Genomic DNA, 27,945 nt, shown 5'->3' with positions numbered 1-27,945 from the left:
TTCACAAAGCTGATTTTAAGTTACGAGTGACTTTAGGAATTGCTGGTGGTTCTTTTTTTAGGAGCTACATGTATATCCACACCAATTTAGTGTGGATGGTTCACCTCAAGAAAGGATCACCAGTCGTTTGTAAAGTCACTTGTAACTTACAAACAGCTTTATGAAACACACACTAGGGGAGATCCGGGACCCATTGCAGAAAGAGTTGCAATTGATCACAACTCTAAAAATCATGCGTAATTTGATTTTCAACCAATCAACAGCGCGCATTTGGGACTTGCGATTGATTTTTTGGCATGCGTTTTATACACTCAGCCCTTTCTGCAACGGACCCCTGTATTGAGGTTATTTTCCCATACTTCTATCCATCCTAAATTAGCTTTCATATAGCATTCCATAGGAATGCATTTGGTGCTTATTTGAAATCAAGGTGTATTTTCACAAAGCCAAGGATCCTATCACACAAAACTTATCAAGTGATTATGCATCTGATATGATTGCACTTATTGATCAATTATTACCTGGGGGGTATCATCCCTACAATTAATTGCTACATTTTGTGTAAAGGGGCCCATGTGATCTAACCATGGAGAGCATGATTCATGTGCTTTGTGACATGAAGGTATGTAATCAATCACAAATAGCAAAGCCTAAACAGGATCATTGTCCACATACATTTCATTCAGAAGACAACTGTGTCTGTTGATTGTACAATCTACATGGGATGACATTGTAACAGACACACTTAATAAAAGCGTAGTGGCACTGGTTACACAAAATATGTTTTCATTCATTTAGTTTTTGTTTTTGTAGCTTTCAAAGAGCCTAGGCTTTGAAATGATAGAAGACCTAATGAAGCCGAGTCCAATGATTGTCCAGTCTACATGACATAACATTGTTACCGACAAATTTAATAAAAGAATACTGGCATTGGTTACAACAAGTAAATACTGTTTATTCTTTGGTATTGTTGTTTTAGCTTCTAAAGAGCCGAGGCTTTAACAATAAAGCATAATGAAGCTGAGTCCGATGATTGTTCAGTCTACATGGGATAACATTAAAACAGACCTAGTTGATACAAGAATAATCACGCTGGTTAAAACGAATATATTCTAATTCATTTATTTCTTACTTTTGTTTTAGCTTCGAAAGAGCCACGTCTTGAAACGATAGAACATATAATGAAACTGAGTCCAATGATTGTCCAGTCTACATGGGATAAGAGTCCACTCATGCAGCTTCCACACTTCACAGAAGAGACATTGAGACTGTGCCAGTCAAAAAGGGTAAGGTTTCACAAAAAGAAATATGGAGTGCCAAAATGTACATGTATTATGCTTTAAAAAAGTGGGCCTAGTTTTGTAATATTATTCAAATTATGGCCTAAAATATTTCTTTCTGGCACTAACAATACGTGTTTGTAGTATAAATGGTGAATTAAGTCGTATTTTCTGTATTTAACCTTTTAATAAGAAAAGTTATTTTGAAGTTGATTTGTCATATTCCATTGGTGTGTAAAATTACTCTTGATTATATGAAACAATTTCTGAATCGCATGCAGTTGAATAATAGACCCTCAGATATGGAATTTCTTGAGAGTTTGGGAGAGTCGGAAGAGGTTTTGATGTTTTATTTTTCGATTCAAAGAATGAAAGGTGCCAAAATTAAATGGTGTGAGAAGAATGAATGAATGGAATTATCATTTCATTCATTATATATTAAACTTGCTGAAATCATATTTTGTTTCAATTTCAGAGAAATGTTAAGAGTATATCACAGTTCATCAAGCTTAAAGACAGTGACAAAAGGTGAGTTTCCTTCAATCATCCCCACCCCCTCCTCAAAAATAGAGGAGGGGGAAAATCGATTAGATAAAAAAAAGAGAATAGGAAGAAATTGAATAAGTATTAACTAATTTCAATGCGTTACATTTGTAATTCATAAAGTAAATCCTTGCATTCCATAAGAATGTGCACTAAAACTTAACGTTTTCTGTACTCTGTCCTTGATTACATATGAGAATACCACCGCACAACCATGTTGTCTGCCAGATCTAGGCAGAAAAAGCTGCAAATGTTACTGCTATTTTGTGGATGTAATCTTCATTGGTATATATCAACAGAGGTCTGTAAAGTGTTTTGTTTCCTCCTTTTAATGCTTATTTTGCAATTTTTTCTGCAGCCACCTTTTAGATGAAAAATATCTACCACAATCATTTAATTGTTACATATCATTTCCTTTCTAAAGTACTAGTAGATTAATGAGGCTTTGCTTTCAGGGAAATTACAAGCATTTGCTATGTAGGTTACAACAATTTTACTCAACACTGCCCGTGTACCACTCAGTACAAATAATAATAATGTAGGGTATTTATATTGCGCACATGTCCACCTTGTTATGTGCTCAAGGCGCTCCTATAATACCCTTCTAGGCTAGGCGTTCATAGCGCACACAGCTTTTTAAGGAATTATTTCCTACCGGTACCCATTTGCCTCACCTGGGTTAAGTGCAGCACATTGTGGATCAGTTTCTTGCTGAAGGAAATTACGCCATGGCTGGGATTCGAACCCACGGCCCTGATTCAAATACCACAATAGTGCAGCACACTGAGGGGAACATGTGTATGAATTGGGGGGGAGGGGTGGAAAATTACCTACCAAAGTGCATCAGTAATATTCCCAAAATATTCCGGTATTGGTGATGTGAAAAGGCATTTATTATACAACAAAGATACAAAACGTTTGTAAGCTGCTTGCAGATTAGTAACTTTGAAAAGAGAGTCCATGATATATTACTCGATCTAAAAATCCAAGCTCGTCAAATTTATTAAAATTTTTACAAGTTTTATACCCCTGTACACTCGTAGATTCCGAAGGAGATCTAACAAACACACTTGTACGGTAGTGATCAGACATAGATAACTCAATAACATCACTTCTTAAACATTTTGGTTCATAGTTTGTTAAAATAAGATCTACATCGTTCACAGAAGAATAACAAACCCTCGTCAGTTTTGTAAGAAGTGTTTACAATTGAAAGATTCTATTATATTTACCAATTTCTCTTTGTCTGCCATGATTTACATCCCTTTAGTAAGCATATCCCAATTCCAATTCATGTCTGAGTACAATATAATTGGTTTTAAATTGTTGATATTGCTCATGACATTTTCAAATGCTGCAACCGATTTTGCATTAGAGTTAAGTGGGCGATACCAACACACTATCATTAAAGACTTCTCATTGGCTAATTGCAAATCTATTACAATAACCTCAAGGCAGGAGTTTTCCATCAGATCGTCTCTGTATGATTAAAGTAATTATATAATATTGACTGGCCTTGAGGGGAACATCAAATATATTGCCAGCAAATGAATCATATTGGCCCGAGTCTTTAGACGAGGGCATTATGGGTCATTTAAGGGCAATATATTTGATGTTCCCCGAAAGAAGAGCCAGTCAATATTTTTATTATCATCCAAATCAGATATCTAGAGCAAAAATCATGATAATGGGGATATTTCTTTTAAAAATAGAGTTCTATTGTGTCATGTTAATATCGGTCTAGACTCTGCACTTTACCATTATGACGTACTTGCAAGCGCTCGGATTCAGCGTTGTCTTTATTATGACGTATATTGTTGGTGGGCGGATCCTTATGAAGCGTATCTCTTTGTACGCATCCACAAATTCCCGGATGTGAGACCAGGGAAAATACAAAGGTATATTTTGCTTCGTCTCTGCATGCAAAGTAAATACGCGCACTGAGACCGAGTAAAATACAAACAATATACCTACCCTTCCCGATATTCAGAAAATGTAGGGCAATACGGTTTTGTAAATGACCAGCTCAGATGTCTGATACGGGTGATAATACCTAATATAAAAACGCCTCCCCCCCAAATCTTTTGCCATCTGATCTCAGAACATCATAGCCAGGGATTTGGACTTCAGTGTCATTTTTATCTGTATTAAGATGCCTTCACTTAAAAGTGGCAATATTGCGTCCCATGTTCAAGGTTGTAGATTTGACTTCATCAAAGTTTTTCAACATAGACAGGCAATTTAAATGAAATATTTTCAATCCCCTTGCAGACAGAAACTCATCTGGTGCTATTTGAACCATATCAGTTGGATTTAAAACATATCCTGATCATCATGGGGGCATATGAAAAAGCTGACATGAATGTAAACTATAGAATAATGGGAGAACTTAAGATTGGGAAAAATTACAACAACTATAGCTAACTACAAGCAAACAAAAGAATTAATAACTATAAGAGTATGTCTTAATTTTTGATATTCTTAAGACTTTTCTGTTAGATATCAGGAAATATATATGCAGAAGGGAAAGTCAGTTGGATGGGGCCACAACAAATTTGAGTTCACAAAAGGCAAGGCAATGTATCGTTTTGTTTATTGCTTTCTGTTGGTAGCTTTGATTTTTGCTATCACCCTGCCATGACGGGACCACGCTGCGTCCTGCTCCCTTTTTTTTCATTGCAGCGTTCGGAAGTTTTTTATTTGCCTTAGATAAGTCGTCCTGAATGACGAAATGAGCTCCTTTCAGGGCACGTCGTTTGGGTGATCACAGCATGTTCAATATGAGACGAGTTCAAACCCTTCGTCCCATTTCTGTTCCAATCTTATCATATTTCGCAGGTATATTCTTCGTCACCTAGATGAAAGGCAGTACCAAGATGTACTCAATGTCTGTGCTAGTCTACCACTCATAGAGGCAGACCTCAAATTAGAAGGTACAAAAGAGATTTCATTACCTCCATTTACAAATCTTGTCACTGTACTAAAGTCCATATACATTTAGTTATGAACACAAAAGGAAGATGGGATAAAAGTGATTGAAGTATATTCTCAAATTATGTAGCTCCCAATTTAAGATATGACAAATTTCATATCACTTATGAGTGATATTTCAGTAAATTTCCATAAAATTACAAGATGAGTGTTATGTCTAATTTGCTGTAGCCCCTATCTCAACAGATCCCAACATGTTGATCAATGTATTGCATTCTTAAGTGCTCCAAATGGAACTCCAGTTGGTTGTTCAGGTGAATATTTGTAGCCTGTGTAACCAGGTCTATGCCTTTTTGCCATGTGAAATGATGGACTTGCAAAATGTTATTTTGGTTTTAATTGTGGCGCAGAATGCAAGGAAGAAGGGATTGATCAGATAATTAGACAGGTAATTATCGGTGTATATAGTTTCTTTTTAAATTCATACAGACCTATTTCATTTTGAGGTCATCCATCTTTTGCCTTCACCATCATGTTTGAGTGTAATCATAGTTTTGTAGCATGATAACCTCTTTGTGAAATTTGACATTTTATGAAATATTCGACATATATTTGGTCATTCACAGTTGTTGATGATGATGACAAGGCAACAATAACAGCGGGAGCCTTTGTTACTGCTACAGTGACACTCAGAAGAGATACGTTTACAGTAAGTACCAATATTGTGATAATTAGAACAGTGATGGTCATATTAGTCATAATTTTCCATGTTTGAATATTGAAAACATTGTAAAGATTTACTTGATTACTTTATTCTCTTTGCCCTTTGAATTAATTACTTCGTACTCATGTTGTCAATTACTCGTCAGGTTCTTTAATTTATGATTGCATATGTATACCTCCTTTCCTCTCTTCCTTCTTTCGTTGTACTTCTGGCACTCTGCAGAGTGGATCTCTGGCACATTTTGGCCCAAATTCACAAAGGTGGTTTTGAAAACCCACGGTTGAGTCCATGGTTTATGCAGATTTCCTGTATAAATTACGCTTAATTTAGCGCGTATCTGGCGCGTGTATAAAAAATGTCAAATTCCGATGATCGCTTTTGTCACAGTGCGCCAAATTGATGCCTGTTACCATGGTTAGATACACTATTTTATTATTGAGTCCACTGTTTTATTCATGAGTCCACTCTTCAAACGGTGGACTCATGAATAAAATCGCATATCTAACCATGGTAACAGGCATCAATTTGGCGCATTGTGACAAAAGCGCGCATCGAAATTGGACATGTTTTCTACAAGCGCCCGATACACGGTAAATCAAGCGTAATTTATACAGGAAATCTGCATAAACCATGGACTCAACCGTGGGTTTTCAAAACCATCTTTGTGAATTCGGGCCTATACATCCCATCTATTACTATTACTCTTCATGACTCTGAAATAGATCACTTTCATTCTAACTTTAGACTTATATTCTGTATGAAGCATCCCTACCCCTGTAGATTTAGATACTGATCACCTGCACCCCATCCTTTATTTGAATATCATTTCAAGACGATATTTTCTATAATTTCTTCTACAGTTACAATCAGATGGTGATATAGGCAGTAGTAACCTCGCGTTAGAAGCAGGAGGTGACACGGAAGATTTAAAAACAGAGGAAAAGGTGAGTGGATTCTGAGAAAGAATCGCAGTTCTCCAGCGTCTCCATTTACTGTATGCAACTGTACATGTGGGCTGTAGAAATGCTTTCTTGTTTGATTGTTTGTTTTTTGCTTGTTTGTTTTTTCTGAGCAGATATGTGAGGGAGAATAATAATGTAATAATGTGTTATCGCTTGTTTTATTATGGTACTCATGCTAGTTATATGTACAAAAAATTTGTAAGACTATTGTGATGATTGGGATGGTGGTGGTGATGATGATGATGATGGTGATGATGATGATGATGATGATGGTGGTGGGGATGATGATTATGATGATGATGATTGTAATCATGATGTGCTGAGGAGGAGGAGGGTGATGAAAAGGCTGAAGGTGATTGTGATGGTGTTGTAATGTGTTGGTGGTGATGACAATGTTTATTATGATGATGATCGTGATGATGGTGGCGATCATGACGACGATGATGATGATGATAATGATCAAAAATGGCATTTCGGTAGTGTCATTTATCTGTAGAACATTCAATGCTGCCCTTTCTCAAAGTTCATCAAGATGTGTACCATCAACCTGTCAATTAATGTAGGGTGTATTCAATATATCCCTGTATTCAATATAAATTTAGCATCATCTGCCTTTTAGTAACCTGTTGATTTACACTGAACATTTGCTTCTATCTGTCATGTATGGTAATTATCGTTGATAATTAATCAATTGATTCTTTATGTAGGATTCTCCATCAGTTAACAAAAACAAGCCAAAGGTATGGGAGAAGCAGCAGAAAAAGAAGAAAGGGAAAGGGGGTGGAGGTGGTAACAAACCAAAACCCAAGAAGCAACAACCTCAACAACAAAAGAAACCTGCCACAAAGCCTGCCACTCTTACAGCTAACAGCACCCCATCTAAAACCAGCACTAATGATGATAATCTAGAAGTCATACCTGTGAGTATACTGGTTCCTTTATTATTGTTTTTTTTCATCTGGTTTGAGCTAATCATATATAATGTACACTGTTCATGGTTTGTTTAGAAGTTAATGGAAAAGAAATTTCCTCTGGCGACAGTTGCTCTGACGGATAATCACTTTTAGCTGAACTTAAAACCTACATGTAGCCTCCAAAGCTAAACAAACCCTAATCCATATCTTTACATTATTCTGAACCAAAAACTCTGTTACAATCTTAACTCTATGCCATACATGTATATGTATATGATATCGTGTCACATTAAAACTGCTGAGGATATTTCATATGGAGCACAGGCAAGCCAGTTTCAGTATGCCATACATGTATATGATATCGTGTCACATTAAAACTGCTGAGGATATTTCATATGCAGCACAGGCAAGCCAGTTTCACTATGATATATATGATATTGTGTCACATTAAAACTGATGAGGATATTTCATATGGAGCACAGGCAAGCCAGTTTCAGTATGCCATACATGTATATGATATCGTGTCACATTAAAACTGCTGAGGATATTTCATATGCAGCACAGGCAAGCCAGTTTCACTATGCCATATATGATATTGTGTCACATTAAAACTGCTTAGGATATTTCATATGCAACATAGGCAAGCCAGTTTCAGTATGTCATGTATGATATTGTGTCACATTAAAACTGCTGAGGATGTTTCATATGCAACATAGGAAAGCCAGTTTCAGTATGTCATGTATGATATCGTGTCACATTAAAACTGCTGAGGATATTTCATATGCAGCACAGGCAAGCCAGTTTCAGTATGTCATATACGATATTGTGTCACATTAAAACTGCTTAGGATATTTCATATGCAACACAGGCAAGCCATTATCAGTATGTCATACATGATTTTGTGTCACATTAAAACTGCTGAGGATATTTCATATGCAACACAGGCAGGCCAGTTTCAGTATGTCATATATGATATTGTGTCACATTAAAACTGCTGTGGATATTTCATATGCAACACAGGCAGGCCAGTTTCAGTATGTCATATATGATATTGTGTCACATTAAAACTGCTGTGGATATTTCATATGCAACACAGGCAGGCCAGTTTCAGTATTTCATATTGTCGTGTGGCATTGCATAAGGATGTTTTACATGCTTCTGTTTCTCATCTTACATTGTTGTTTAGGTTGACCAGGATGATGAGAATGGGAGTGGTGTTGATAGTGATGAGGAGATTAGCCAAAACTCTGCAAGGTAAGTGAAACAATGGGAAGCCCTCAATGTTGTCCATGATATCAGTCACAAATTTGCTCTCAGCCAATCAGGGATTTCGTTAGCTTTCAACATTTATAAGTGATGATTGCTGACATGACACTTTATGAAATGCATTTTGATATGCTTTTCTTTTTTCTTGACAAGATATAGGTTAATGTGCAATTCCACATTGGTATAGTGTAATTGGCTGTTTTATAGATTGCCATCCTTCTCAATAAAATCAAAAGTCAATAAATAAATAAATACACAAATTATATGCACCACAGGCCTAATTCATTTCCCATAGGCTCTTATGTTAAAGTGGCACTTAAAAAGAATTCATAAAAAATATGGAGGAAATTTGAGGGTTGAACGTTTTCTACCATTGGATAGGATAAATGTCTGGCATTCCATATATGACCAGAAAAGGGTACCTCGACTGGTTCATTTAAAAAATAAATCAGCATTTATGAAGACTACACCTGACGGGTCAAATTCATCACTTGAGAGAGTAAAATGGCCCTAATTCTTCCGCCAGTAAAAAATTGTTCCAAAGTAGTGATATATCTTTCCAATTTGGAAAAAGGAAGTTCAGTAGGTACCCTCCCTAGAATCAGTGTTAGATTATCAATCAAATTCATTCATTTTTGTCAATCAGCAATATCAAATTTAAAAATTGAGAAGGGGTTGGGTCGAATGAATATATTTTGCCTGCCAATTTTATTTCAATTTTGTGTTGGTTTCAGAGATTTTAAAGAGTAAAATTAAAGCTACCATATGTATGTTTTAACTTGACTTTGATGTTGTTTTTTTAAATCATGCTCAAAAAAATCATCCATATTATTCACATTGTGCTGCACTCAACCCAGGTGATGAAAAAGGGGGACCTGGCAAGATGTTATTGCAGAAGCCTATTACACATGAGTTTTTAAGCCAGGGTAATTTCTTTATTGTTGTAGAGCATAATAGAGACTTATGATAAAGTGGGTGGTAAGCCCTACATGTATATAAATATATACAAGTACGATTGTTGTTATATTTCTATTTTTATTTTTCATATTATTTTTGACTTTTTTCAGTGATGAAGATGGAATGGAGGATGCAGGGGAAGATGAGGAGGAGTGGGATGAACTCCAATCAACGTTGACGAGGAAAGAGAAGGTCTTAGAAGGCATCACTAAAGAATCTCATGAAGTTCATTCGCCTTATTTCCCAGAGGTGAAGCACGAGTGGTGGTGGGTGTATATAGCCGATAGGAAATCACACAAGCTCATTACGTCACCCGCAATGGTCTATGATCTCAAAGACAAGAAAGAGGTAAAGATATATCTCGTGTTCTGTGCATTTTTTTTTTTTTTTGCATTTTCCTGTCTCTTTTCTTCTCTTTGTCTTGCCTGAACAAAGTTCGGCAGAGAATTTATTGACCAGTTTTCCTATTGGTTTGTTAGTCTGTTGCATGTAGCATAAAATCGGTCAAGTATTAAATATTGAAAATTGTAAGCTTTTCTGTGTGAGTTGTCTAATCACTTACAACCCGCTTGATTTGCGTCTGTCTTGCATCGATAGGTTCAACTGCAATTCCGAGCCCCGTCCAAGGGTAACTACCAGTTCTCTCTGTGTGTTCGTTCTGACTCCTATTTGGACCTAGATTTCATCAAATCAATCAAGGTAGGCCAATTAACAGTGGATTAACCCTTTGATAATTGAATTTTGTAATTTATGTTAGCTAATTACCTGGATCACCAGTGTTAGAAGTTTTCAGCAACTATTAGCCATGGTCACTGCTACAGTGAAGGAATTTGAAGGAATTGCCTGCCTTTTGACAATACTTTGTTTATTTTTTGGCCTCTTTGTAAATTTGAATCCCAAGCAGATGTATTGGACAATATTTTTACGATAATTATTATCATTGGTGGTCATATATCATTGCTGTTAATAATGTAATTTACACAAACAAATATGTGGTAGTCATTTTCTTGGATTCTCTTAAAATCCCTACAACTAGAATTTTATATTTAAAGAAACCATTTTCTCTTACTATCTATTATTGGTCATTTTGTTTGATTCTGTAGAATTACCACTATTAGAATTTTATATTTAAAAAAAAAATTCCCTCTGCCTCTTTTTCCATCAGGTCGATGTGAAGGAAGCTAAGAAGATTGAAGAACACCATCCTCAATGGGATATCTCTGATGATGAGAAGGAGGACGAAGCGGAGGACAGTGCCGTCTCTGATTACACCACGGACGATGAAGAAAGCGATGACGAATAGATTCAAGGAACTCTCAATATGGTTTTTATGATCAGTCCTGAGGTGCCACAATACATTCTTCCCGATTGTTATCCTCTCCAAACGAAAGGTTTCTTATCACTCTTGGGGTCATTTTCATAAAGAAGACCATTACGGAAGTGTTTAGATTTATTTATTCATGGTAGTAGCTCTATGTAGCTGCAAGACTGTTTTTACAATGGAGCCGTGGTAACATAGTCATTTTGGTAACTACCAGGAAATCTTGAGTTTGATTGATGCCTAGCTTTCTTACCATTGTATTTACCATAATGATAAGTATTTTTATGAAATTGGCCTCCAAGAAGCGACCTGACTGATTTGGATTCTCTCTGATATAAAGATAGTGTAATATCATTCCGAGAACTGTTTCATAAAGATGTACGTTATGGTTTTGAGTGGATTTGATACATTTATTAATTCATGGTAGTATCCCTATTCAGCCATGAGGCTGTTTTACAATGGAACCATGGTAACCTTGCTATAATGGTAACTTCCCAGGAAGCCATGATTTTGATCGGCAGCTGAGCCCTGTTACCATGGTGATAACCGCAATGGTAAGTCTTTATGAAATTGGTCTCAAAAATACCATCTATCATTCTTCCTGATTTGAATTCTCTCCGAACTAAAAATAGTTTATTACTTCATGAAGGCTTTGATCATGTCCACCTTGCCGTTGTGAAAACCATGATGGAAGCTTTGATGTTGGTTGGCTGCTGAGCCCTGTTGCCATGGTGATTACCATAATGGTAAGTCTTTTATGAAATTGGCCCCGAAGATGTTACCTCATGTTCTCCCTGATGAATGCACTCCAAACTAATGATGATGTATAAGCACAGGGAATAATTTTCCTGGTATCGCATCGCAATTTGCTCTACATTTTTGAAATACTGTTATGCATAAAGTTTTTTGTATAACATATTTTTACATAGGACTGTACATTACTTAGTTGAGAGCTTTTCTCCTATGACCAAAAATGCTATTCAAATTTGTAAAGTAAAGATTCCACTGTTACATGTTTGCTGAAGATTGGGGCTAATGCATCAGTTTTACTATGTCCACACTGGAGAGATTGTTTATTGTCGGTCAAAGGATGTCAAATTACATATTGGTATTAAAAGCTATAATGAATTAATTTGTTTGAACTTTTGATTCCAGCTAAACAAGAATTAAAATGCCTGATTTTGGCCAAAAATTGTTATAAATAACATTCTCACCTCTCTGTCTCCCCCCAGATAAGATAGCATTTATTTCAAGTCATATGTGCTTGCGATTCACAGTGAGTAGATTCTCTATCAAATATTTATGAAAGATGAACAACCATACACATTCTTATTATTCATAATACGTTTTATTGCCCCATAAACTTCAGCCAAGGATCTCTTGAAATTGATTATTTTTTCACTATTTTCTTTAACATAATGTGGAAAATGAAGAGTGAAAAGGTAAATTAAAAGAAAATCTATTTATGTGCATTTCATTGAGCTTTCTTTAAAAGTTTCAATATAAAGTTAAAGCTTGATTCAAATTAATTTTTCATAATACAGAAATGGAGTTGCTAATACCTTGTTTAATTGATGATTTAGATGGAGCACCTTCTTCATTCTTTATAATTGTTGGTCTCATGATTGCACTAGATTAGTGTCACTCTTTTGTTTCCTTTGTTATTTTTCTTGTATTTCAATATTTCAATGGATTATATCACTTTGTTATTGAACTCTTTGTTCATTTTTGTTTTTCAGTAATTAAGAATTTAAGTTATTGTTACTATGTCTCTACGCTAAATTAATTTATTGATAGTATCAATAGAATGGTAACTCATTTATGAGAATTATGCATGCAATGTTGCTTCCAAAATATTTCTGCTCCTAAAAGTCCAATTCCAGAAAAATAGTTGTAATATTAAGCTAAAGATTTTGTAGGTCAAGTTAAAGGATTTTTTATCCTTATCTCTCAATCGCGCGGGGGAATACTGTTGTCATTATTTTGTTAGGTAGAGATTTTCATACTCGCTATTTTTTTGCCTGATTCAATAAATTTCCATATATGTGTAGGTGCATCTGAATGAAAGTGCATTATTTATGAGGGAGGTTTTTCTGTTCCTGTATTTTTGTGTGTTTTTTGTGAAATCAAATCTTTTTATCCTGTTTATATTACGTGGGATCTTCCTACTCTAAAGATTTCTAAGTTCATAGTGCTTATAGAGTTGGACCTGTGATTTTTTTTAGAGACATGGTAGTAGGCTTGTAAGGGGGTTTCAAGTCTTGTTTGGGAACTAGACGTGAATTATATTTTAAGGGACTACATGCACAACAAGCTTGAAGTGAAATACCGGTACTAGATAATTAATAGATGAAATCTACTTCACTTGATGAAGCAAGAACTTTCTAGTTGATAAAATTATATTCACATTCGCACGGTTTCAACCTGGGGGGCGTTTCATGAAAGGACTTGTCGGACGTTTTATCCGACAAGTCCCATTTTATCCAACAGTTACCATAGGAACAGTGCCTCTCAGCCAATCAAACTCATGGAAAGATATCAGATCTGACAACTTGTCAGAAGAAAATATTGATGAAACGCTCCCCTGAACTGCGAAACAAGATATTGTTTTATAAGAATTAAGATTCATGTATTAAAGGGAATAGACATTAGGGCCTGCCTTACAAAGAGTTACAATTGATCAGATCATCTTAAGCTTTATGGAAATCCAACAATGTAATAGTTTCTCTCCAGGAAATTTACATGTTGCCCTTTGTAAACAAAAAGAAGCACACTGAATTTTCAAGAAAACAATGAATGTATGATTTTGCATCACATCTTGAAAATATTTTGAATGAAAAAAATGCATTATAGATGTTGATGTTGCTGGCTTTCCATAGTTGTGGTTGATCGGATCTATCGTAACTCTTTGTAAGACAGGGTCCAGAGCATAAGAAGTTTTCCCTGCCATGTCCATAATAAAAATCGGTATCAATATCCTCCAAGCACCAAATCTGTTCAATAAATATGCAAACCAAATTTAGTAATTGTCTTTTTGATATGGAATGCTGTAGACATGTACAAATTATTCATAGTATCCAAGTAAGGCCTACAAAAAGAAGAAGTGCAGTTGTGACTGTTGTTTATTAAGTATGTAAAACAGGCCCAGTTCTACAAGTATCTAGCACTCTACTTTTAAGATGATATATACACTGTATTGACATTGTACATAGTACATTCTCTTGTTTATTTCAGAAAATTTATATCTGTTCAAGCAGTATTTGTGTTTTCATTTTTTTTCTGTGTCTGAAGGCACGTTTCGTTGCACCAGCAGGGGCTGTATCACAAAACTTAGCCTTTGATTGTATTGTTGATTTGTACAATCGATTGTACATAATGATCAATGTAATCTATCATAAAAGTACCCCTACAATCAATCCATAAGTTTTTTGTAACAGGGCCCATGAAGAATTATTCACTGCATGTATCACAAATGTCACTATTTTGTGTTCAGTCACTACAATATATTGCAGATGTTATTTTCCTTTGTGTTGTTGTCTCTCCATATATCTCCTCTTGCATCTTATGGAATAGATCATAAAATGACAGCATGGTCATTGTGAACATTTACATTTATATTTTTTTTCGGATGTTTCATGATCACTTTGATTCAATGCTATCATTATTGAATAGGTGCTTTTGAATCATCGTGTATCTTTTTAATGTTACTATGATTACATTGATTGAACTGTGAATAGACATTGAAATAATTCCTTAAAGAAAAATGGTAGATTATACAAACATGCACTTATATTTATTGTTTTACAGAAATCATTTAATTTGTCTTTAATACAGATCTCTAGTTTTGGATTAGCAAAGGTATGATATTCAATGGTAATATTATATTTTGTTTATTTAGTTTTATGAGTTCTAGTCATTGTGCATTTGTATGACTTCCAAAAATTTCAAAAAGTAAAATGTAGAAGTATCACTTCAAAATTCATATTTATTGCTTGTTCTAATTTTATCTTGTTGAGTCTTGTTTGGGCGAGTATGCTTTTGTTATGTTTTCTCGTTTCATTTAAAACAAGGGGGATAAGAGAAGAATTTCATATGGCTGTATTAAGTTTTTTTTTTTTACTAAATGTATGCAATATCAACTAACCTCTGTATGATTACTTAAGTGTAATCACACTAGAAGTATGCATTCAAAATAATCATAAACTTTTTCCCTCGGTACTATGAGATGTACAGTAAAGTAATGCACACATACAGATGTACCTCCAGACTATAAATTGGTTATAAATCTGCACCATTGCAATTCATCCCCCTCCTATTTTCATGATTTTTCTGATGGCATTTACTTGTACCTGTCATTTGGTATTGCTTTATTATCATGATGATTAAGATATATTTGTGGACTGCCTACTCTATTTCTCTTTGTCTATCTGACTGATTAAATGTCATGAATGCATCGATCCACTTCACTTCAGTGTCTGTTATTATTTGTTATAAAACATGAGGCATGGATGAGGATGATGGAGGAAGTGGTAGAACAGTGATAATGATAAAACTGATGATGATGGTGATGGTGGTGGTGATGATGATGATTGTGATGATGATGATGATTGTGATGATGATGATGATGATGAAAGATGGTGGTGGTGATGATGAAGATGGGGATGTTAGTAATAAGAATGATGGTGGTGGTGATGACGATGATGTTGGCAATGGTGGTGATGATGATGGTAATAATGTGGTGGTGGTGGTGGTGATGATGATGATGATGGGGATGCTGATGGTGGTGGTGGTGGTGGTGAGAGCAAGAATGGGAATTCGATGAAAAAAAGCTAAGTATGTGATGCTCCCCCCCCAAAAAAAAAATAGAGAGGAATGTAGTTGAAGGGCAAATAAACCCTGACGACAAAAAAAGATTAAATTAAGAAAAATAAAAGATATTGGTGAAAGTTTGAGGAAAATCTACCAAAGATCAAGAAAGTAATTGGAATTTCGATTTTTTTAAATTTGTGACGTCATTTACGAGCAGCCGGCCCATTTAATTAAGGCCCCAATTTCAATTAATGTTCATCATGCATCAGTCACAGTGGTGACTATTTTTTTTCCAGGAGCGCAAGAAATTATTTGTTTGTCGATACTTTTATACTAAAGGTACAGTCCCAAAACCATTTTATGTTATTGATATTTTCCTCAAACTTTCATCAACATTTTTTATTATTTTCAATAGGCCTATTCTGTTCAATATATCACAATAAACTTTTCATCAGAGAAAAATTTCTCATGTTTGGAAAAACAGTTCCATACAAGTTCAAATGTTAAAAAAAACTGCAAGAGAAGAAAAAGGACAAACATTGACCAAGAGCTAGCATCCCGGCTAGCATGGGGATCCACGGGTGTTTCAATCACTTTTTTTTTAATACGGTATAAGGCGCGGCGTACGTGCTTTCATATCTCGCCTATTGTCAAGTCGTTTATTATAATTTGTTTTTGAAAAAGTAGATTTTATTACGTTTATTTGATTAATTTAGCATTCTAAACCTATGAAAAACAAAATTGATAAATAATTAAAGCACTGTGTAATTGACTTATTGTATTGTAATTATTAATATTGGTGTCTTTCATATTTGATAATAAATAAATAATAACAACGGCTGTGTGAATTTACTTGGTTACGATTGGTAGCAACGAAAATGGCAGCGTACGGGACGAAGAAAAAGGAGTAAAACAAAGCTGTAAATACATTCCAAAAAACAATTATTTATATGAGGAAAGGTTGAAAATGGATGGAGATATAGCTGGTGTGAGGATCATACCTCCAGTTGTTGAATTTTTGGATGCAGAAGCAAACACCGTGCATTGCCAGACTGTGACTGTTCAAAATATCAGCAAATGCAGCAGACAGATCAAGTTCCACGGACCCAGCACAAATGTAAGCCAGCGCCGTAGGCGTAGAAACGTACGATGAGCTGATGGCAGTGACGAGATGACGGGCGAGGGTCTCGGCTCGGATTTATTGAGCTAAGCCGGATGTGAAGCCAAGAGTCCTGTCTCCCACCCAAAATTGGTCTTAGAATTAAACATGCATTTATTCAATATTCCATTTCATATGAGCATTGATCTATAATCTAGGCCTAGACTCAATAAAATTTGTCAAGAAAATGATGGGGTGTCCAAACTTCGCGCACTTTTCAAAAATATCAGGCTTAATTTTTTTTACAAAATATTCATAATGAATACAAAACCAATTCAAGAAATAGCTACCACATTGACGGCAAGATTGAAAACTATAAAATCATGGACGGAAATATAAAGTAGTTCAAGGGGTTTCGCCGGTATCGCGATCTCAAAATTCTATTCCGATCAGCGAATGCGGGCTGAGCTGTGATGGAAAACCGTTCTGAAAAAGTGTGACCTTACTTCGCGCACCAAAGCTTTTGTGGAGATATAAACAAAAACTCAAGCTCAAAAAGTGAAATATTTATTTCAGATTGATGGCAAAATGCTATAGAATCGGTTAGTACCACATTTAACTCACATTTTTGATGATTTCTGCTTGCAAAATGGTGATATCGTGATGCTTGTTGATTTCTTAAAAACGGGCGCTAGCGGTGACAAATTTGCCGATCTTTTGCCAATATTTTCATGAATACTGAACTCATCCTAAAGAAACTTTCACCAAAGGGTAATTTTAGGTCGCTTTTCACGCTGATATCAGATTTTAAGGATATTGGCTAGTTTTTTAGATAATGACCGTCCGCGAAGTTTGGACTCACTGCCATACATAAAGTCAAAGACGGGGTTCTTATTTTTATTTGGCAACCAGTCAATTTGACTATTTTTGCCATAGTATATATCATATTATTAATGTTTGTTTTCTTAAAATGGAAAAAAGTAAAATTCAAATATTTCTTTTTCCTTTCTTTTTTCTTTTTTTTTCTATGTTTTTTTTTATCATTTATTTTTTTTTAGGATACTAGGATTTAAAGTCGAGTAGGTGTGTCTCACAAATTAAAACCAGGGCTATTGCTAAAAATTTGCTATATAGGCCTACTAGTATACAAATGATGCATGGGTTAGAGTGGGTCAGTAGGAACTGTGTGCACAAGGTAACTTTGGCATGGTTTAACCCACGAGGCGCAGCCGAGTGGGTTTAGACCATAATGCCAAAGTTACCGCGTGCACACAGTTCCACTGACCCACGAAAGAAACCCATGCATCATCTGTTTTATAGAATGGAAAAAATTTATTGAATAAAATACAAAAATTAATGATTTACCGGATGCATGATAATTTCATGCGTCCGGTAAATTGAATTTACCGGACGCATGAAAAAATTTACCGGACGCATGATTTTTTTTACCGGACGCATGATTTATTTACCAGATGCATGAAAATTCCAAAATGTAATGCAGACACTTTGATAACCCTGGACAACATAAATATGGGCTTAACTGCATAATATGTTGGCACAAAGGCATTATTATACCCAAAATGCCAAATACAGCTTTGCATTGACAAGATCTTGAGGCAACCTCCGACCTCCAATTTAGCTGTGTGTGTATGCCCGGGCCGCGCCGGGGGCCAGCGCTTGCAGCTGCCTGGGCCTGCAGTGCAGTGGAGAATTAATTTGGCTGTTCACAGCTCAGGGCAGTAGATCTAACATTAGATCGTATGTCTGGACTTCTCAACTAACAAGTATGCGGGCAGTTTTAATCCCAATGACAATTACGGTACCAGATTTGTACTTACAGATCATTTTGCATCCTTTATTTGATTCATTCTGCCTTGATCGAAAATTCAAAATTTTGACGTAAACAAGCGTAACAGTACATGCGCGATGCATGACATCACAATGACCTTTTCGGGCGATAGCTTGTTTACAGTGGATATCGTTTTGATTATCGGGATATCGTTCGTGCAGCCCAGTAAAAATTCTTGCATAGCTCTCAACCAATCAGATTGCGGGGATTTTCTCATCCATTCTATAATATGCAAGTGTTATATATAAGAATAATTGTAGAAGAATTGTGAAAGCAGTTACATTAATCTATTAGTTATTTCCTCTTTAAGAATAGCCTAGAATGATCAAGTACATTCCACAGCATGTTTGTAAAGAACTTTCCAGAATGTCTTTTATTATGCAGGCCTTGCCTATTTAAAGGCCAAGGAGTTTTATTGTTGAATAGGGAAAAGCCAAACAATAGAATTGTATTGGTAGTGGAAATGAATAGGCTTAGGTATTTTGTTTACCCATGTTGATTTCAATGAGGTCATTCAAGAATGTTTTAGAAATAAAGAAGCTTCCAGAAGAGTGAATTCTAGAAGCTTGTAGATTAGTTGAAATTTGAGAATGATCTAGAACACTTGTAATTAGTATAAAGCTGCAGATTTTTCAAGATGATCATCACATCATATGAGAGCAGGAGATCACATCACATCATATGAGATCACTTCACCAGATCAGATCAGAGCAGTTTATGCCCACCATCAATGAACTGTTTGCAGTTATTTTGAGAGAGAAATTATCAGTTCTCATCAACAACATCAACCTGTTCAATGAACACGTTTCAACCCATGGATTGCTGAAATTAACTGTTAATCATCATCAACATCGTCTTCACGGACATTTCAACTCGTTACAGTGACTTTTATTATTCATCGGACTTCAACATCAGTTTCATCATCGCCATCATCAATAAGGAATCTTCCCAGCCTACCTGGAATATATATATATTGGACTATAACAGTGAACTATAACCCTGGATTGTACATCAGACACTTCAAGAGATTTATGTAAGATCATTATTTGTTTTATTTATGTATAATTATTTCCTGTAATAAAAAAAAGGGAAATTTAAATTACATCTTGATTGTTATTTGTTGCAGTATCGTAACAAATAATTTTGGGGGCTTGTCCGGGAAAGGAAACCAAATTTGTACGAGCCAAGGCAATTTGAAACGAAAACCAAAATTTGTATAAGCCAATTTGAAACTAAAAACAGTTTTTCAGGAAACGAAAGCCAATTTGAGACGAAAGTCAATTTGAAACAAAAGCCAATTTGAATTGGAAACATTTTGGAAAGTTCTAGAATATACTGTACTGTGTTATTACGTGCTTGTATTTGTGTATATTCACTATGGCTACATTTGATGTTGAAGAATTTCTTGCAAAGACAGAATTGTCATATGATCATTTAAAGTCACTGAACAAAGATGATTTGATAACAGTTTGTGATCATTTTGGTGTATCTCTAGCCCCAGGATTAAAGAAGGCAGAGATAATTGACTTGTTAGCTAGTCACATGAAGCTTACAGAGGAGTCTGAAATTTCTGTTACTGTTTCAGATGATGCTCAGATTCAACTTGCAAAGTTTGAAATGGAAATGAAAATGAAAGAGAATGTCGAGAAGGAAAGAATCAGAGAAAACATTGAAATGGAGAAAATGAGATTGGAGTACCAGTTAAAGTTGAAAGAAATGGAGTTAGCTCATGCAAATACTAACTTTGTTAAAGATAAATCTCCCCAAGGCTTTGATGTGGCGAAAAATATTCGCCTTGTGCCAAAATTTGATGAAGAGGGAGTTGATACATATTTTGTGTCATTTGAAAAAGTGGCCAAGAGACTGAATTGGCCCGAGGAATACTGGACTCTTCTCCTTCAAAGTGTTTTTGTTGGAAAGGCTGCAAAAGTCTATTCTTCGCTCTCTGAAATGCAATCATGTGACTATGCTACAGTAAAAGAAACAATTCTCAATGCATATGAGTTAGTACCAGAAGCGTACAGACATAAATTTAGGAACATGCAAAGACAAACAGGCCAGACGTATGTTGAATTTGCTAGGGAACAAGAAATGATGTTCGATAAGTGGTACAGATCACTGAAAGTTGACAAAGATTTTGTTCACCTTAGGGAAGTTGTCCTCCTAGAAGAATTCAAAAAGAGTCTTCCTTTTGGCATTAAATCTCACTTAGATGACCATAGAGTTACTGAAGTCAGTAAAGCAGCCATAGTAGCTGATGAATTTGAGGTCACACATAAAGGTAGTGGAGATAGGCCTCCTTTCAAGAATTATTGGAAAAAGAAAGGTAAAGGGTCATTTGAATCCCACAATAAACCTAGTGAGGGAAAATATGCAAGCAAGGACAAAGACGCTAATAAGAATCAGGCTAGTGGGGGCACAGAATCAACCAAAAGGTCTGAGAGTCGTAGTTCCAAAATTTGTACTCATTGTCATAAATCGGGACATTTGAAAGAATCATGTTGGAAATTGGTTGGAATGCCAACCAAAACTAAGAAAGACATGGGTTTTGTCAAGCAAACAAGTGTTCCCTCGATGGAGTTTGTTCCATCAGAGCCCAATCGAGATGTTGAGAGTGTTTCTCTAGTATTTGCTGATAAAGTCAAGCAGGTTGATGAAACTTTTAGAAGTTTTTTACATGATGGTGAAGTATCCCCTTGTTCGACTGGTGCTGCTGGTAGGTCAGTGGTGATCCTTAGGGATACAGGGGCTGCACAGTCCCTGATGGTGCCAGGGGATTCGGCTCTTCCTCCGGAGAGTTCAGAGAATGCCAACGTCTTAGTTCAAGGTATTGGCCCAAATTTCATGTCGGTTCCTTTGCATAAGGTCGACTTAAAGTGTGACCTAGTTAGTGGTCCTGTGACTGTTGGTGTCGTTCCAGAATTACCCATGAAAGGTGTTGATTTCTTGTTAGGTAACGACTTGGCTGGAGATAAAGTTGTTGCATCTCCAGTGGTTTTGGAAAAGTCCGTTGAGGTAGCTGAAACTGAATTGTTGCAGGAAGATTTTCCAGGGATTTTCCCGGATTGTGTTGTTACTAGGTCTCAGACTCGTAGAGCTGAAAAGGATGATGCGGAATCTGCTGATGTAGAGGAGAGTACTGATGTCTGGTTAGCTGAAACCTTTTTCAAGGATTTGAATGGGGATAGTGTTGAAGGCTCTGTTGCTAACAATGATAGTTTGTTTAGTAAATCCTCCCTAGTACAGGCACAACAGGCAGACCCAGAATTAAAAAGCTTGTCACAGAAAGCATGTTCTGAGGCTGAGGCTGATAAGGTTCCTGAGTGCTTTTATGTCAAAGATGACATTTTGATGAGGAAATGGAGACCTCCCCGGAGACCAGCTGATGAAGATTGGTGTATAATTCACCAGGTTGTAGTTCCTCCTTGTTACCGCACAGATATTCTGAAAATGGCTCATGAGTTACCTATGGCAGGTCATGTCGGTATTCGGAAGACAGAAGATAGAATTATGAGGCATTTCTATTGGCCTAAGATGCACAAAGATGTTGTGCATTTCTGTAAGACATGTCACACATGTCAGATTATTGGTAAGGCACAGCCTTCTATCAAGCCTGCTCCATTGATACCCATTCCTGCATTTGATGAACCTTTTACTAGGGTTCTTGTTGATTGTGTCGGACCCTTACCCAGAACGAGGTCGGGTCACAGATTTCTCCTGACGATTATGGACTTGTCTACACGGTTTCCAGAGGCGATACCTTTGAGGAGTATCACTGCAAAGACAGTGGTGCAGGCGTTAGTGCAGTTTTTCACTAGGTATGGTCTGCCCAAGGAAATTCAATCTGATCAAGGGTCAAATTTCATGTCAGGAATATTTCAGCAAGTTATGAAGGAGTTGGGAATAAAGCAGATCAAGTCCTCTGCTTATCACCCACAGTCCCAAGGAGCATTAGAACGCTATCATCAGACTTTGAAGACCATGATTAGGGCTTATTGTGAAGACTATCCCGATGACTGGGATAAAGGGATCTCATTCCTACTGTTTGCAACTAGGGATGCCCCGAATGAGTCCACAGGTTTCAGTCCATTTGAATTGGTCTATGGTCATGAGGTTAGGGGTCCCCTAAAGCTTATCAAAGAGAGGTTTATGGTTCAGAATGATGATGTAAACCTTCTAGACTATGTGTCAAAGTTTAGAGAAAGGCTCTCAAAAGCTTGTGATGTGGCTAAGGAACACTTGAAAGAGTCGCAGGGAAAAATGAAAGCTCAAGCTGACAAAAATGCAAAAGAGCGAAGTTTCAAGCCTGGAGACAAAGTGTTAGTGTTGTTGCCTTTGCAAGGTGAGCCCTTGAAAGCTAGGTTTAGTGGTCCCTACATAGTCAAAAAGAAATTGAATGATGTCAACTATGTGATCAGTACCCCTGATCGAAGAAAGTCTCAAAGAGTTTGTCATGTAAACATGTTGAAAGAATACTTTGAGCGAGAGGCTAGTCAGCCAATAGGTACAACACAGGTCAAAGAAGAAGAAAAACATGTAAATGTACATGAAGAAGAATGTTATGGAAAGACAGATAATGAATTGTCTTATACAGATGTATCCAAGAACGAACCATGTGGTGTAAAGTTGTCTAACTCAGAGATGTTAGGAAATATGGATGAGGCATTAAAACACCTGCCTGAAGATCAAAGAAATGATATATCTGGCCTGTTAAGAGAATATGAGAATGTATGTAAAGACAAACCAGGTCGTACACCTTTAACTGTACATGACGTAGACATACCGGTAGGTGATGTAAGACCTATCAAACAGAATCCTTATAGGCTCAATCCAAGCAAGTTGGAAATGGTGAATAAGGAAATACAGTTTATGTTAGATAATGACATAATCGAACCGAGTCAGAGTAGTTGGAGTTCTCCCATTGTAATGGTTCCAAAGCCAGACGGCTCTCAGAGATTTTGCATTGATTACCGAAAGGTAAATGCAGTAACTAAGACTGACTCGTATCCAATTCCTAGGTTAGAAGATTGTATTGATAGGGTTGGAAATTCTGCCTATATCACAAAGATAGACTTGCTTAAAGGATATTGGCAAGTGCCACTGACTGACCGAGCCAAAGAGATATCAGCCTTTGTTACACCTGAAGGCTTGTTTCAATGCAAAGTCATGCCTTTTGGAATGAAAAATGCACCAGCAACCTTCCAAAGGTTGACAAATCAAGTGATTGCCGGACTTGACAATTGTGTCGTATACATAGACGACATCCTAGTATACAGTGATACTTGGAATGATCATCTGAATCATTTGCGAGCACTGTTTGACAGGCTGGACAAAGCCAATCTAGTAGTGAATCTGATGAAGAGTGAATTTGCCAAGGCAAAGGTCACATATCTTGGTCATGTGGTTGGTCAAGGGCAAGTGCTACCAAGAGAAGCCAAGATACAAGCTATCTTAGACTTCCCAATTCCCACAACTAAGAAAGAATTGCTCAGATTCTTAGGTATGAGTGGCTTCTACAGGAAATTTGTTCCAAATTTCAGTACAGTGGTTAGTCCTCTGACAAACCTGCTGAAGGCAAAAGTGAAGTATGTTTGGTCTGACGAATGTCAAAGATCATTTGAGAAATTAAAGGCCATTTTGGTGAATGAGCCTGTTTTGGCAGCTCCAAACTTCACAAAGCCATTCAAAGTAGCTATTGATGCATGTGATGTTGGAGTAGGAGCAGTATTGCTCCAAGAAGATGAAGAAGGCATCGAAAAACCAGTGTGCTACTTCTCTAAGAAACTCAATCGGTTTCAAAAGAAATACTCAACTATTGAAAAAGAGGCCCTGAGTCTCGTACTAGCCCTTCAGCAGTTTGAGGTGTATCTAACCAATGGAGAGATTACAGTCTATACAGATCACAATCCTCTTGTGTTTTTGGAGAAATTTAAAACAAAGAATCAAAGACTGTATAGATGGAGCCTAATGCTCCAACCATTCCCTTTGAAAATTGTACACATAAAGGGAAAGAATAATGTAATTGCTGATGCTCTATCAAGAGTATAAAAAGTGAAATTATTCATGATTTTGACCAAGTGTGTCATTTGAAGAAAACATCTTTGATGTTCATTTATTTTAACATGTTCGTTAAGTACTATATCTTTGTACACGATAACTGTAAATGATTTATCAAGATGACTTTGAGCAGTTAAAAGAAAAAAAAGTAATCTTAAAGAAACCTTTACTACGGTAAAGCTTTCTTTTCCCCGGTGGGGGAGGTGTTATATATAAGAATAATTGTAGAAGAATTGTGAAAGCAGTTACATTAATCTATTAGTTATTTCCTCTTTAAGAATAGCCTAGAATGATCAAGTACATTCCACAGCATGTTTGTAAAGAACTTTCCAGAATGTCTTTTTATTATGCAGGCCTTGCCTATTTAAAGGCCAAGGAGTTTTATTGTTGAATAGGGAAAAGCCAAACAATAGAATTGTATTGGTAGTGGAAATGAATAGGCTTAGGTATTTTGTTTACCCATGTTGATTTCAATGAGGTCATTCAAGAATGTTTTAGAAATAAAGAAGCTTCCAGAAGAGTGAATTCTAGAAGCTTGTAGATTAGTTGAAATTTGAGAATGATCTAGAACACTTGTAATTAGTATAAAGCTGCAGATTTTTCAAGATGATCATCACATCATATGAGAGCAGGAGATCACATCACATCATATGAGATCACTTCACCAGATCAGATCAGAGCAGTTTATGCCCACCATCAATGAACTGTTTGCAGTTATTTTGAGAGAGAAATTATCAGTTCTCATCAACAACATCAACCTGTTCAATGAACACGTTTCAACCCATGGATTGCTGAAATTAACTGTTAATCATCATCAACATCGTCTTCACGGACATTTCAACTCGTTACAGTGACTTTTATTATTCATCGGACTTCAACATCAGTTTCATCATCGCCATCATCAATAAGGAATCTTCCCAGCCTACCTGGAATATATATATATTGGACTATAACAGTGAACTATAACCCTGGATTGTACATCAGACACTTCAAGAGATTTATGTAAGATCATTATTTGTTTTATTTATGTATAATTATTTCCTGTAATAAAAAAAAGGGAAATTTAAATTACATCTTGATTGTTATTTGTTGCAGTATCGTAACACAAGTAGGATGGAGATGACAGATAAAAGAAATTAGGAAAATCACAGCTCCAATCCTACACCCGTACCGGAGTCTAACAAGTCAAGACTAAGCCTAACAAGTCAAGACTTAGTTAGGCTTAGCTCAAGTTAGTCATGACATGATCAGTCTGAAGTTTGGGCTTGGCTTTGCCTTTAAATTAAAAGTGAAGTCAGACTGATCATGTCATGACTAACTTGAGTCTTGCTTGTCTTTATGTTGATTCTCTGATGTTTTGTCAATATTCTCACAATTTGAGACCCTTACATTCAAGAAAATTACCAGACTAAGTAATTTTGGGTCGCTTTTTCTGTTGGTGATATCATTTTTTTAAAGATATTAATTAGATAAAGAGATATTTGACAGTGCACAAAATTAGGTAACATGCGAATTAAGGTCACTCCACCATAGTAGGTTGTTGGCATGTTGCATAACATGACTGAAATTCAATATTTGTCTACCATTTTGACTTTGATTTTTCAATGAATATCTCTCCATGTATTGTGCCTGAACTTCAATATTTTTCTCCCATTTGAACCAGGCCAACTTATTTATTTTGATATTCCTAATCTTATTATTGGTGGTAATATAATCTCTAAAGTTGACAGTATCCAATTTTTAGGTGTCTTTTTAAATGAATATCTTTCTTGGAAACCCCATCTCAACTCAGTTTGTACTAAAATATCAAGATCTATAGGGGTTCTCTGCAGACTTAGACTTTTTATGCCTCAGACTATTTTGACTTCTTTATATAACAGTATTATTCTTCCACACTTAAACTACTGCAATATTGTCTGGGGTCACACATTCAAAACCCACTTAGATAAGTTATGCATTCTACAAAAGAAAGCAATCCGAATTATATCTAATGCTGCATTTAATAGTCATTCCAAACCGCTATTTACCCAATTAAACATTTTACCATTGAATGGATTAATATCATTGAATTCTCTTGTTTTCATGTATAAGTTCCACACTAAAATTTTACCTCCTACCTTGAGAGATATTTTTGTTCCAAATTCATCAATTCATGCTTACAATACTCGTCAATGTAATCTCATTCGTCTCCCTCAAGTTCGAACTTCTGTTGTTTCTAATTCATTTAAAATGACTTTCCCTAAATTATGGAACAAACTTCCCAATGACATTAAAAACAGCTCCACTATTACCAGATTTAAAAAGTTGTGTAGGGCAATGTTAACCTCTTAACCTTCTGAAATAATTACCAATGTATTTTTTTTTTGCTGCATGAGTGTGTTATTACGATTGTGTTTTTTTTTTTTTTTTTTTTTTTTTTATTTATTGATATATGTTATCCGGTGGCCCCTTCTATAAGCTTTGCTTCTCCGGGGTCACCTTACCATCATTGTAATTTCTGATTCATGGTTGTTGATTTGTTTGTATTGTTTTTGTATTTGATGGTTTAACAAATTGAATTGAATTTTGTATTTGATGGTTTAACAATAAATTGAATTGAAATTGAATTGAAAAATAATGATATTGTAAAAGCAACCTTGTTTTGGTTGTACAGAGGCAATTACATGTATTCATAGTGCAATTTAGAGTCCTTGGATTCTTCATTTTATATAACAAAAAAACAAACAAATTCAGTATCCAAAACCAAAAAAGCAATTGAAGTTAAAATTTCAACAATTTATCGGGGGGGGGGGGGAACAGTGATACCTTTAGACAGAAATGTAGGCCTAGCCCTTTTCAATGCTCTTTTATGGATTTGGTTTCTGAGGACTATCAGCATTGATTGAAATGAACTATTTTTTGTATCATTATTATTGCTATTTATAATATATTGTACTGTGTTCTGTTATTAACTTTCAGAATTTCAAATTGATAGTGAGTAACCCTGGTAAACCGGTAGCACCAGGGTTAGAAGTCACAGCCTCGGTTGAATACCGATCAAATGAAGTAAGAGATTACCAAGATAGGCTGATTCTCTTGGTAGATGAAGATGTGATTGAAGTCCCTCTGTCAGCGTAAGTACAAACAGACTCGACATCTTTCTATCATGTAATGATTTCTGATAAAGAGAAATTCTTGTAAAATGTATTGATGGATTAAACCACATGTGGTCTATTGTGTTCTATGTTTACTTT

The 27,945-nt window shown here is 35.9% G+C and overlaps 2 protein-coding genes across 2 annotated transcripts in view; both read left to right on the top strand.

Moving 5' to 3' along the window:
- LOC121413874 (translocation protein SEC63 homolog) overlaps window positions 1-12,841 on the top strand; it is a 42,711-nt gene extending 29,870 nt beyond the window's left edge. Inside the window, exons 15-24 of the mRNA XM_041606850.1 lie at window positions 1,144-1,286; window positions 1,756-1,808; window positions 4,662-4,756; window positions 5,381-5,463; window positions 6,339-6,422; window positions 7,148-7,360; window positions 8,541-8,608; window positions 9,688-9,925; window positions 10,175-10,276; window positions 10,743-12,841. Coding sequence (XP_041462784.1) covers window positions 1,144-1,286; window positions 1,756-1,808; window positions 4,662-4,756; window positions 5,381-5,463; window positions 6,339-6,422; window positions 7,148-7,360; window positions 8,541-8,608; window positions 9,688-9,925; window positions 10,175-10,276; window positions 10,743-10,880 — 1,217 coding nt within the window. The 3' untranslated portion in view covers window positions 10,881-12,841. The remainder of the gene's footprint in view (window positions 1-1,143; window positions 1,287-1,755; window positions 1,809-4,661; window positions 4,757-5,380; window positions 5,464-6,338; window positions 6,423-7,147; window positions 7,361-8,540; window positions 8,609-9,687; window positions 9,926-10,174; window positions 10,277-10,742) is intronic.
- Window positions 12,842-16,559: 3,718 nt separating this feature from the next.
- LOC121413871 (cilia- and flagella-associated protein 47-like) overlaps window positions 16,560-27,945 on the top strand; it is a 71,346-nt gene continuing 59,960 nt past the window's right edge. The window contains exons 1-2 of the mRNA XM_041606848.1: window positions 16,560-16,824; window positions 27,671-27,825. Of these exons, the coding sequence (XP_041462782.1) occupies window positions 16,675-16,824; window positions 27,671-27,825 (305 nt within the window). The 5' untranslated portion in view covers window positions 16,560-16,674. The remainder of the gene's footprint in view (window positions 16,825-27,670; window positions 27,826-27,945) is intronic.

Source organism: Lytechinus variegatus, chromosome 4, assembly GCF_018143015.1.
Source record: "Lytechinus variegatus isolate NC3 chromosome 4, Lvar_3.0, whole genome shotgun sequence".
Classification (NCBI taxonomy): Eukaryota; Metazoa; Echinodermata; class Echinoidea; order Temnopleuroida; family Toxopneustidae; genus Lytechinus; species Lytechinus variegatus.
Note: the sequence above shows the minus strand (reverse complement) of the source record. Positions and strands in the feature narration are given on the sequence as shown.